Below are 12,685 nucleotides of genomic sequence, written 5' to 3'. Positions count from 1 at the left end.
ATTATATGCAGCTCTGGGACCAGAGGTGAAAGCCTTCCTGGTGCTTTCCAGACCTACCTGATCCTTCCTGTCATTTGAGGATTGCCTCAATTCCAGTTACTCCAGGAAACTCATACTGACCACTCCAGCTCACAACCATGAGTCCCTTCTTTGAGCTCCTAGAGAACACAAAATACATGATAACTCACTCTTACTGGTGTCACACTTTTGCTTTTAAGTTAGTTTTATCTTCCCAGCAAGGCTTCAGTGCCCTCAAGAGCAGAGAATGAATCCCACAGATTATCTCGATGGGAGGCACAGTCCCTCTTTTTGTGCCAAAATGCCTATCAGAAGCATTTATCAAACCCTTCTTTTCTCCAGCTGCCTTTTGTACATTCTTTGCTCTTATGAGAATTTAAAAGTATTTATAAGAATCCGTGTGTAGGACACAATGTCATGTTTCAAAAGCCATTTATTTTTTTTGAGGAAGGTCAGGTGTTGCAGCCTTATTGATGTTAGGTGTTGCAGCCTCAGCTTCTGTCCTGGTGAGGGCGGGGGGAGGGTGAGGAAGATTTGGAAACATTGGCATTAGATCTTGAAAACACTTTGGACAGAGCTGATGATACCTTCTTCATCATTTCAGACCCCTGTTTGGAAGTACTGGGCTTATCAGCATCTGTGAACAAACCAAGAGAGAAATCTGGTCATTTATTGAACTTTCTAATTAAAGCTGTCAGGCTGGGGGTTGATGATTTAGGATTCAGAAAGAAGCATTTATATAATAACTTTTGAGTTTTAAAGTGCTTTCACAAAGAGTCTTTTTTAAAAGTTTTAAAAAAAGATTTTATTCATTTGAGAGAGAGAGTGAAAGCATGATCGGGGGGAGGGGTCAGAGGGAGAAGTAGACTCCCCACTGAGTGGGGAACCCGTTGTGATGAGGGGCTCGATTCCCCGGGAACCTGGGGTCAAGACCTGAGCCGAAGGCAGACGCTTCACCGACTGAGCCACCCCGACGCCCCCTTTTTTTAAGTTTTTAATTTTCATTCCAGTGTAGCTAATATACAGTGGCATGTGAGTTTCAGGTGTACAGCATAGTGATTCAACAATTCTACACATGACTCAGTGCTCATCATGATAACACACTATTTGCTCCTTCTGACACCCCTGGGAAGCAAGGCAGGGATATTCAGTGAGGCCAGATGCTTTGTCTCAGAGGACCTTACTGACTTTAGATGAGGTCGGAAGGTGGCCAAGTTGGCACTAGAGCCCAGGCTGTGGTGTGCAGCTCTGTACTCCCTGCACCCTGATGCTTCTCGAGCCAGCTCAGCAGTACCTTCTCCCTCATGCCATCAGATAACTATCCAAAACAGCCTGAGGAGCGGATTCCACATGAAAAGGTAACTTCCAATTCTTAGCAGTGTGGACATCCGTTTCAGAACATCCAGGTAAAAACAGCAGTGCTTTAAAAAAAGATTATCATTTCTGACTCACTTTGGATAAATTTTCAGTTGACTGACCCCAAATGATCTGTTTGTTGTGTGAGCTATATAGGACTTGTGTGGCCAGTAAGAGTCTCCATTTGGACCCATTTTTTCTGCACCACTTGTTTTGTGCAAATCATATCCTAGTTTATGTTAACAGAATGATTACTGTATGTGTAAGGACAGAAATGAGCATTTATCTGTGTTGCTGATGCATCATGACAGGATGTCATGAAAAGATACAGGGCAATAAAGCACATACTTTCTTGTTTCCAGTAAACGACAAATTTCTCCTCTAGCTTTTGCAGTTACCTAGCTTTTAATCTTCTCCAGCAATATAACCTTGGGAATCTCAAGAATCTATGATTTTTTTAAAAGATTTTATTTATTTATTTGACAGAGAGAGAGACAGCCAGCGAGAGAGGGAACACAAGCAGGGGGAGTGGGACAGGAAGAAGCAGGCTCCCAGCGGAGGAGCCCAATATGGGGCTCGATCCCAGGACTCTGGCATCATGCCCTGAGCCGAAGGCAGACGCTCAACAACTGAGCCACCCAGGCGTCCCTCAAGAATCTATGATTGAAAGTAAGGTAGGAGACAAATAAGGGGGAAAATTTTAGCTTTTCAAATTAATAATGCAGTACTGGAATGTGCTAGTAGTTGACAAAATAAGAACAACCTAGAAATTAATCAGGAAAAAGTCAAAATCTGCAGAGGCAAAGACAAAGGCTTGAATGGAAAGATCTGTAGTCTGAAAAAGCAAGCCAACGACTTCTAGTTATAGGATTGAGGCACACGCTACAAGGCCATATTCTGGAAATCTCACTGGAAAGGAAAAATGAAGCTTTGTTTTTGCAATTTGAGGATCTTGTTAAGAATGCAGATGCCTGGATCCCATTTCCCAGAGATAAAAACTGGGCAGCACTGGGGAGGGGCCAGGATTCTGCATGGCTAATAAGCATCCTGGATGATCCTGACGCAAGCAAGCTGTCACTGAACAACACTTTGGGACACTGCTCTGGGACATGGTGCTTCACAGGGTGGATATGAGAAAAGCACTTAGCTGACAGATGCCTGGTACGTAGCTGACACGTGATAAATATTACTGCCTGGAACTGTCACCCCTTTGCTGGGAGGTTCAATTGAGAACTGCATAACAACTCACAAATCACAATCTATATACATAGTAAGTGGTATTATTTCAACCCCATATTGGTGGCGGGGGACTGTGCAAGGCAGGAGCCACTCACTGCAGGGGGAGTGTATATATTTAGAATGACATCATTGAGAGCTTTATTAGAAAATGATAAATATGTTGTACCTGAAACGCCATCATTTGAAGAATACAGGCTGGCCAGAGCACTTTCACGTTGATAGAGGGTGATAAACGGCCAAGACAGAGGTGAAATAGTAGTTTAAGCCTCTGTCCTTTGTTGGACAGCGAACACCAGAAGTACCTAGAGACCCTCGAGGGACAAAGCACAACCATGTGGCATTTGTATAGCCCAGTGCTGGCGCTCTGCAGTCTCAAAGAATTATTCTCTGGGATCTCGGCTGTTCCTAGGTGTGACTCCTCATAATTCTTGGAATTATGACACCCAGGATTGGCCGCAGGCTTGGACATGCACTGCCCCTATAGGAGCATTTCAAGGGCTCAAGTGTCCCAGGTTGCAAAAAATGCAACCCATGCATGCCCCCTCCCTCCTGGGGCTTGGAATAAATGACATGTTTTAGATGCTTCTCTGAGAGAAGATAATGATGGGGGGGTCTTTAGGGGAGAAAGGGGAAAAGGGATGTCCAATTCACTACCCCAATCTCCCTTTAAATAGTTCTTAACAATTGTGAGGTGTGGAGCATGGAGATGGTAGGGCAGGCACAGTGGCTCAGATGCTGGCTCTGCTGTATGGACCTTCATCACCGCCTGGGATGCAGACGTGGCCTGATCACAGAAGGGCATGAAATAGGCTGGCGGAGGTGGCCAGGCTGCAGGGTACCACTCCATGGTGGTGGTAGTTTAAAAGGAAGTGGCAAATCCATGAACTGAGGCATAAATTCATGCAAGATGAGAGAAGTTGTGTTTTGTACAGATGGTGTGGAGGGCAGAGTATTATTGTAACAGTTTGACTCTAATTCTTCTAAGAGGATTTGAGGCAGCTTACGGATTAAGACATTGCGAAATAGGATATTTAAAGGGATCAACTGGGAGAGGGACAATCTAAGGAACTGGTTCTCAACACTAGCGGCACAAGAGAAGCATCTGGATAAATATTAAAAATAGGCATGTTTTGGCCCCACCCTAATTGAACAGGATCCCCTGAGGGTGGGGCCAGCATTTATCTGTTTTCTAAATTGCCCGGGTGACTCCAATGTGTAGCCAGGCAGAGCGCTCCTGAGCTAAAGGAAGGTGGGGGCGTGGTGCAGATGCTCCTGAATGGCCTGACAGCAGTAGGTTAAGTCAATGGTTTGCAATGTTGCCTATACATTAAAATCACCTGGGCAGCCTTTAGAACTCCCAAGGCCTAGGCTGCAACCCAGACCAATCAGAATCTCTGGGGGTGGGGCCTGGGAATCAGTTTTAAAGGTTTGCCAGATGGGGGGGGGCGCCTGGGTGGCACAGCGGTTAAGCGTCTGCCTTCAGCTCAGGGCGTGATCCCGGCATTATGGGATCGAGCCCCACATCAGGCTCCTCCGCTGGGAGCCTGCTTCTTCCTCTCCCACTCCCCCGATTGTGTTCCCTCTCTCGCTGGCTGTCTCTGTTAAATGAATAAATAAAATCTTTAAAAAAAAATCTTAAAAAAAAAAAGTTTGCCAGATGATTCCAGTGTGCAGCCAGGATCTGTGTAGTAGTTCCCAAATATGGCTATACATCTGACTGATGGGGAGAGGGCTAGGGAACTCCCAACAAGGAGACTACATTTGGCTCTGATGGCTAAGGCTGTTCTTTCAAAAACATGTTTGTTGGGCATCTACCATATTTTAGTCCCGTGTTAGGTGCTGGGTGTACAGTTCTAAACAAAACAAAGCCCTTGCCATCATGAAGCTTATATTCAAGTGAATATAAAGTCTACCAGAGGATGAGGGCAGGAATATTTATCTGCTTTCTTTACTACTGAATTTCCAGTGCCTGGCACATAGTAGGCACTTGATAAAAAATTGTTAAATGAATGAATGATTGACTGAATAGTGACTTAAGTGCTATGAAGAAAAATAAAGCAGGGTAAGGGAGGATAGTGTGTGTGTTTCCATCTTACATGGCATGGTCAGGGAAGGCCTCACAGAGATGGTGACTTGAGCAAAGACTGGAAGGAGATGGGGAGGAAGACACACAGCTATCTGGGGTTAGCGTGTCCCTGGCAAAGGAAGAGCAAGGCAATGGCCCTGAGGTGAGAGTATGCTTGGCATTTTAGGGGAGCAGTAAGGAAGCCAGTGTGGCTGGAGGAGTGACAGTGAGTGGACAGAGGGGAAACAGAGTGACAAACGGGAAATGGGGGTTGGGAAGAGAGAGGGTGGGCAGCTCATATAGAGCCCTGTAGATGATGGTAAGGACTTTGGCATTAAGGAAAACATGATGGCTTCTTTTCCCGTGTCAGACACTGGAGAGTGTATGTATTCATGTGTACAGTGACTAACGTTTACCTGGAGCTGAATACAAGCAGGAATTTCTGTGCTACTCGATAAAGAATGCTGAGTGTCTTAATGGATCAGGCCTTTAACTATAATTTTACAATGGGCAAAAACTCAGCAAGTGAGGACAATCAGCAAGAAGAGTCACGATGAGCCAGGAAATCAGCTTGGCAATGGAAAAGCCTGTCAGCAGGCCTCCAGACTGGCCTTTAAGTGATGCTTGAGGTTGTTAAATAGATGTTAGTATTGCTAAATGAGAAGTGTCTGGAAAACTAACAAGAGGTGTATGAGAGGGTGTGTGTACGCGCACACTGGGGAGCGGTTAGAGTAAACCTAGAGGAAAGCAAAAGTGATACAAAACAGAGAAGAGGATCCAGGCGGATCTATGGCTTCAGCCATTATTGGAAACTTCCTAAGAGCGTCTTATGGGAGGGGAATTTCTTGGGATCACACTGAGGAGTCAGCCAGACTTTTGGAAAGCTGCCTATGAAGGGTCAGTGCTCAGGGACATTGGGAAGTAGTTGGAATCAGCACTCATTTCCCTTAAGCAGCACCCCTTCCTCTTCGAAGCATCTGTTCTCTCTCTACCCTCACCAGGTCCCTTGCCTGGGCCTACCTGGGAGTGCACTGTGAGTCACTTCTATTCAACTTTTCTCTAGAGGCTACAGGAACCAAACTGAGTGGCATTGTTCTAAGGTGCTAAGGGGGCTGTGGCTTACCCTGTGCATTTGCATAAGGACAATAATTTAACCCAAATGTGAGGATTTCGATGAAGGGCTTTTCAGGCACCAGGGGTTGGCCCCCGCTGGGAGAGATTTGTATGCAGGGAAGGTGTGAAGAAGGAAATGCTTCCTGACGCCCCTCAAAGCACAACACACAAGCAGTCCCTTATTTTAAGGGAGTCCCTTATTTCTGTGGGGGCTTCACTAGCTCACAATGAGGGGCCAGTGAAAAATATTTACCTTAATACTGCTTGCATTCTCCAGATCTGGATATTTAAAACTTTCTGTGGTCAAAATACAATATTGGAAAACAGTTATTTCAGAGTCATATACAAATTTTGGCACAAAATTTATCTCAGTGGTTTTAGCAAAGAACTGCAGAAATTAGGCAAACAGAAAACGCTGAAGAGGTGAGATCCCTAGAATTCTAGGCACAGGTCTTGGCTCTTTACTCCCAAACTGGGAAAGATGATGCAAGATGATGTGGTAGAAAGAGCACCAGCCAGAACATCAGGAAAGGCAGGCTTTGCCACTAGCTTACACGTCCTTGCTCAGCCACTCAAACTCTGGGGGCTTCTTTGTTCATCTTTAAAATGAGAAATTAGGCCGTGGGTGATTTCTAAGGACCCCTACAGCTCTCTGGTTGTAGACCCTTGAAAAGAATTGAATGAGGCTGCCAGCTAAAGGAATGCTAGAAAGGAAGGTGGCAGGTCTTAGGAAATGGTTACTTCCTGCGAATCGGGAGAGCACTGAGGCATTATCTTGAATTCCAGGAGACATCTGTGATTGAAATTTGGCCTAAGGAGGTAGAAATGATCCCAAGAAGGAAGTTTCAAAAAGACCCACAGCGAGGGAGGGAGCGAGTAGTAAAAGGAGCAATGGACTTGTTTGGAGTCAGAAAAACTGTGTTTGAATCTTGGCTTCACTATCTAGAGCTCAGTGAATATGGTCAGTTCTAACTTCTCTGTTTCTTCCTATGTACAAAGGGGATGTGACTACTTTCTTTCTCACAAGAAGACCAGGTGAAGTAATGTGTATGTATTTCATATACATTTTATACATGTATAATCATAAAGAACCAAGATGAGAAGATTCTCTCTGGATTACCCTTTGGGCCAAGGATTCTAGAAAAAATACAGTAAAACCTCAGTTACCTTTAATATGAGAGAGATCCCATTACTTGAATTATCTGATGAAATTGGTTAACCAAAATATCCACTCAATTTTATTATCAATTGCTAGTTGTTCAAAAGTGTCTGAATACTTTCCTACCTTAGGAAGTCTTGTATACTGTACACATTTGAATTGACTTCTTTTTGGTGATTGGGGCCATTTGGGTTTATCCAGGCCATCATTCCAATATAATTTTTAAGTGACTAGGCTAAATGCATGACATCCCTTCTGGATATATCTAAGAAGTTGTTTTGATAAAGAGGGAATGGAAAAATTCAGGTGCTTGAGGGTTCCAGATGGTCAGAGTCAAGTTGAGATTTTATTGTCTCTTCTGTGAAACTAAGAATTTGTATTGCCAAGGAGGAGGAGTTAAGATGGCGGAGGAGTAGGGGACCCCTTTTTCAGCCGGTCCCCTGAGTCGAGCTGGATAGGTACCAGACCAGCCTGAACATCCACGGAAACAGCCTGAGACGCAGGAAGATACATCTGGATCTCTACAAATGAACATCTCCAGCGCTGAGTATTGAGGTACGAAGCAGGGAGCCTTGAAACCGCGCACAGATATCAGAAGATAAACGGAAGGGGGAGGGAGCCGCCGCGTTCAGGCACTGGGAAGCGGTAGCCACCTGCACGGGGGGAGCGGGCGGACTCGCGGACAGCACCTGCGAGAAAACAGACTGGGACCGTGAGCGGGGAGCACGTGCCACCAGACTGCTCACGGAACTCCGGAACTCCGGTGCGCTCACTGGAAACACACTGAGACCGGGAGCTCTGGGAGCGCGTGGGGCAGCTGGCGGCTGGCGGTGTTAGAAACACAAAGGACAGAGACATGCCGGCCCTGGAAGTGAGGGCTGGGACGCCGGGTGTGGGGCACACATCCCGGGACGCTGCAGGGTTGAGCAGCACCAACAGTAACAGAGATAAAGTGGCCAGAACATCAGTGGAGAATGGTCCGCAATCCCTCTGTTCTGAGACAGAGGCTGAGATTCGGCCGCTGCTGCTCTGACTCTCAGAAGAGGCACAGCAAGCCTCCAGGGAAAGCCGCCAGAGAACAAAATCCTGGAAATACTGGCTCACAGTGTGCCCATCCCCATCCCCCCTCGCAGGGGACACGGAGACCCTACCCAAACAGGGTTGCCTGAGTATCAGCGCGGCAGGCCCCTCCCCCAGAACACAGAAGGCAGGCTGAAAAATCAAGAAGCCCACATCCCGGGGCGCCTGGGTGGCACAGTCATTAAGCATCTGTCTTCGGCTTAGGGCGTGATCCCGTCGTTCCGGAAAGGAGTCCCTCATCGGGCTCCTCCGCTGGGAGCCTGCTTCTTCCTCTCCCAATCACCTGCTTGTGTTCCCTCTCTCGCTGGTTGTCTCTCTGCCACATAAATAAATAAAATCTTTAAAGAAGAAGCCCACATCCCTAAGATCCCTATAAAACAAAGGCGCATGGCCTGGGTCCTGGTCAATAATTTGGGCTCTGGACAACCCCGCAACCTCTCCTCATCAGAATGAAGAGAAGGAGAAGTCCCCCCCCAGCAAAGAAAAGACAATGAGTCTGTGGCCTCTGCCACAGAACTAATGGATATGGATGTAACCAAATTATCAGAAATGGAATTCAGAGTAACAATGGTCAAGATGATGTGTAGACTTGAAAAAAGTATTAACGAAAATGTTAATGAGAATATAGAATCTCTAAGGGCAGAAATGAGAGCAAATTTGGAAGAAATTAAAAATTCTATGAGCCAAATGCAGTCAAAACTAAAGGCTCTGATGGCCAGGGTCACTGAGGCAGAGGAACTTATTAGCGAATTGGAGGATGGGTTAGTAGAAGAAAAAATGAAAATAGAAGCTGGACTTAAAAAAATCCACGCCCATGAATGTAGGTTACAGGAGATTACTGACTCAATGAAATGATCCAATGTCAGAATCATCAGCATCCCCGAGGGGGTGGAGAAAAACAGAGGACTAGAAGAGATATTTGAACAAATTGTAGCTGAAAACTTCCCTAATCTAGCGAGGGAAACAAACATTCGTGTCCAAGAGGCAGAGAGGACCCTTCCCAAGCTCAAGCATGACAAACCTACACCATGTCACGTCATAGCGCAATTCGCAAATATTAGATCCAAGGATACAGTATTGAAAACGGCCAGGACAAAGAAATTTCTCACGTACCAAGGCAAAGCTATCAGAATTACGTCAGACCTGTCTACACAGACCTGGAATGAGAGAAAGGGTTGGGGGGGCATTTTTAAAGCTCTTTCAGAGAAAAACATGCAGCCAAAGATCCTTTATCCAGCAAGGCTGTCATTCAGAATTGATGGAGAAATAAAAACCTTCCAGAATCACCAGTCATTAACCAATTTCATAACCACTAAACCAGCCCTACAGGAGATATTAAGGGGGGTTCTATAAAAGTAAAAAGGCCCCAAGAGTGATACAGAACAGAAAGTCACAACCGATAAAACAAAGACTTTACTGGCAACATGGCATCATTAAAATCATATCTCTCAATAATCACTCTCAATGTAAATGGCCTAAATGCTCCCATAAACGCCACAGGGTTGCAGATTGGATAAAAAGAAATGACCCATCCATTTGCTGTCTACAAGAGACTCATTTTGAACCCAAAGATACATTTAGACTGACAGTAAAGGGATGGAGTACCATCTTTCACGCAAATGGACCTCAAAAGAAAGCTGGGGTAGCAATTCTCATATCAGACAGATTGGATTTTAAACTAAAGACTATAGTTAGAGACACAGAAGGGCACTATATTATTCTTAAAGGATGTATCCATCAAGTGGATATGACAATTATAAATATATATGCCCCCAACAGGGGAGCAGCAAGATACACAAGCCAACTCTTAACCAGAATAAAGAGACATATAGATAAAAATACATTAATAGTAGGGGACCTCAACACCCCACTATCAGAAATAGACAGAGCACTGGAGCAGAAAACCAACATAGAAACAAGAGCTTTGAATGCCATACTCTATGAGTTGGACCTCATAGATATATATAGAACACTACACCCCAGAACCAAAGAATACTCATTCTATTCTAATGACCATGGAACATTCTCAAGAATAGACCATGTTCTGGGACACAAAACAGGTCTCAACTGATACCAAAAGATTGAAATTATCCCCTGCATATTCTCAGACCACAACGCTCTGAAATTGGAACTCAACCACAAGGAAAAATTTGGAAGAAACTCAAACACTTGGAGACTAAGAACCATCCTGCTCAGGAATGATTCGATAAACCGGGAAATCAAAAATCAATTTAAACAATTTATGGAGACCAACGAGAATGAAAACACAGTGGTCCCAAACCAATGGGATACTGCAAAGGCAGTCCTAAGGGGGAAATACATAGCCATCCAAGCCTCACTCAAAAGAATAGAAAAATCTAAAATGCAGTTTTTATATTCTCACCTCAAGAAGCTGGAACAGCAACAGAGGGACAGGCCTAATCCACTCACGAGGAAGCAGTTGACCAAGATTAGAGCAGAAATCAATGAATTAGAAACCAGGAGTACAGTAGAGCAGATCAACAGGACTAGAAGCTGGTTCTTTGAGAGAATCAATAAAATTGACACACCAATGGCAAGATTTATCCGACAGAAAAGAGAAAGGACCCAAATCAATAAAATTATGAATGAAAAAGGAGAGGTCACGACCAACACCAAGGAAATTCGAAGGATTATTAGAAACTTTTATCAGGGGCGCCTGGGTGGCACAGCGGTTGGGCGTCTGCCTTCGGCTCAGGGCGTGATCCCGGCATTCTGGGATCGAGCCCCACGTCAGGCTCCCCTGCTATGAGCCTGCTTCTTCCTCTCCCACTCCCCCTGCTTGTGTTCCCTCTCTCACTGGCTGGCTCTATCTCTGTTGAATGAGTAAATAAAATATTTAAAAAAAAAAAAGAAACTTTTATCAACAGCTATATGCCAATAAATTAAGCAATCTGGAAGAGATGGAGGCCTTCCTGGAAACCTATAAACTACCAAGACTGAAACAGGAAGAAATTGATTTTTTTTAAACAGGCCAATTATTTATGAAGAGATTGAGTCAGGGATAAACAACCTTCCAAAAAACAAAACTCCAGGCCCAGACGGTTTTCCTGGGGAATTCTACCAAACATTCAAAGAAGAAATAATACCTATTCTCCCAAAGCTATTTCAAAAAATAGAAACAGAAGGAAAGCTACCAAACTCATTCTATGAGGCCAATATTACCTTGATCCCCAAACCAGGCAAAGACCCCATCAAAAAGGAGAATTACAGACCGATTTCCCTAATGAATATGGACGCCAAAATCCTCAACAAGATCCTGGCTAATAGAATCCAACAGTACATTAAAAGGATTATCCATCATGACCAAGTGGAATTCATCCCTGGGATGCAAGCGTGTTTCAACATTCGCAAATCGATCAGCATGATACATCATATCAACAAGAAAAGTCTCAGGAACCATATGATCCTCTCAATTGATGCAGAAAAAGCATCTGACAGGGGCGCCTGGGTGGCACAGCGGTTAAGCGTCTGCCTTCGGCTCAGGGTGTGATCCCGGCGTTGTGGGATCGAGCCCCACATCAGGCTCTTCCGCTATGAGCCTGCTTCTTCCTCTCCCACTCCCCCTGCTTGTGTTCCCTCTCTCGCTGGCTGTCTCTATCTCTGTCAAATAAATAAATAAAATCTTTAAAAAAAAAAGAATAAGAAAAAGCATTTGACAAAATACAGCATCCTTTCCTGATTAAAACCCTTCAGAGTGTAGGAATAGAGGGTACATTTCTCAATCTCATAAAAGCCATCTATGAAAAGCCTATAGTAAATATTATTCTCAATGGGGAAAAGCTAGAAGCCTTTCCCTTAAGATCAGGAACACGACAAGGATGCCCACTCTCGCCACTATTATTCAACATAGTACTAGAAGTCCTTGCAACAGCAATCTGACAACAAAAAGGGATAAAAGGTATCCAAATCGGCAAAGAAGAAGTCAAAATGTATCTCTTCGCAGATGACATGATACTCTATATGGAAAACCCAAAAGAATCCACTCCCAAACTATTAGAAATTATAGAGCAATTCAGTAATGTGGCGGGATACAAAATCAATGCTCAGAAATCAGTTGCATTTCTATACATGAATAATGAGACGGAAGAAAGAGAAATTAGGGAATCCATCCCATTTACAATAGCACCAAAAACCATACGTTACCTTGGAATTAACTTAATCAGAGACGTAAAGGACCTATATTCTAGAAACTATAAATCACTCTTGAAAGACATTGAGGAAGACATAAAAAGATGGAAATATATTCCATGCTCATGGATCGGAAGAATTAACATAGTTTAAATGTCCATGCTACCCAGAGCAATCTACACTTTCAATGCTATCCCGATCAAAATACCGAGGACATTTTTCAAAGAACTGGAACAAATAGTCCTTAAATTTGTATGGAACCAGAAAAGGCCCCAAATCTCCAAGGAACGGTTGAAAAGGAAAAACAAAGCTGGGGGCATCACAATGCCAGATTTCGAGCTGTACTACAAAGCTGTGATCACAAAGACAGCATGGTACTGGCACAAAAACAGACACACAGACCAATGGAACAGAATAGAGAAACCAAAAATGGACCCTCGGCTCTTTGGGCAACTAATCTTTGATAAAGCAGGAAAAAACATCCAGTGGAAAAAAGACAGTCTCTT

General features: G+C 44.3%; 1 protein-coding gene across 4 annotated transcripts in view; it reads right to left on the bottom strand.

Annotated features, from left to right (window-relative positions):
• Positions 1–440: 440 nt before the first annotated feature.
• LOC123789865 (fibrous sheath-interacting protein 2-like) overlaps positions 441–12,685 on the bottom strand; it is a 76,463-nt gene continuing 64,218 nt past the window's right edge. For 3 of the 4 annotated variants that reach the window (XM_087859906.1, XM_087859907.1, XM_087859908.1), the window contains one exon: positions 544–655. In XM_087859906.1, coding sequence (XP_087716032.1) covers positions 649–655 — 7 coding nt within the window. In that variant the 3' untranslated portion in view covers positions 544–648. Of the gene's footprint in view, positions 656–2,779; positions 2,848–6,045; positions 6,089–12,685 lie in introns of all 4 variants that reach the window. The other variant, XM_087859909.1, reaches the window with a different exon arrangement.

Source organism: Ursus americanus, chromosome X (genome assembly GCF_024610735.1).
Source record: "Ursus americanus isolate L20-20 chromosome X, mUrsAme1.1.p, whole genome shotgun sequence".
NCBI lineage: Eukaryota > Metazoa > Chordata > Mammalia > Carnivora > Ursidae > Ursus > Ursus americanus.
The sequence above is the reverse complement of the archived record's forward strand: the minus strand, read 5'-3'. Positions and strand labels throughout refer to the sequence as shown.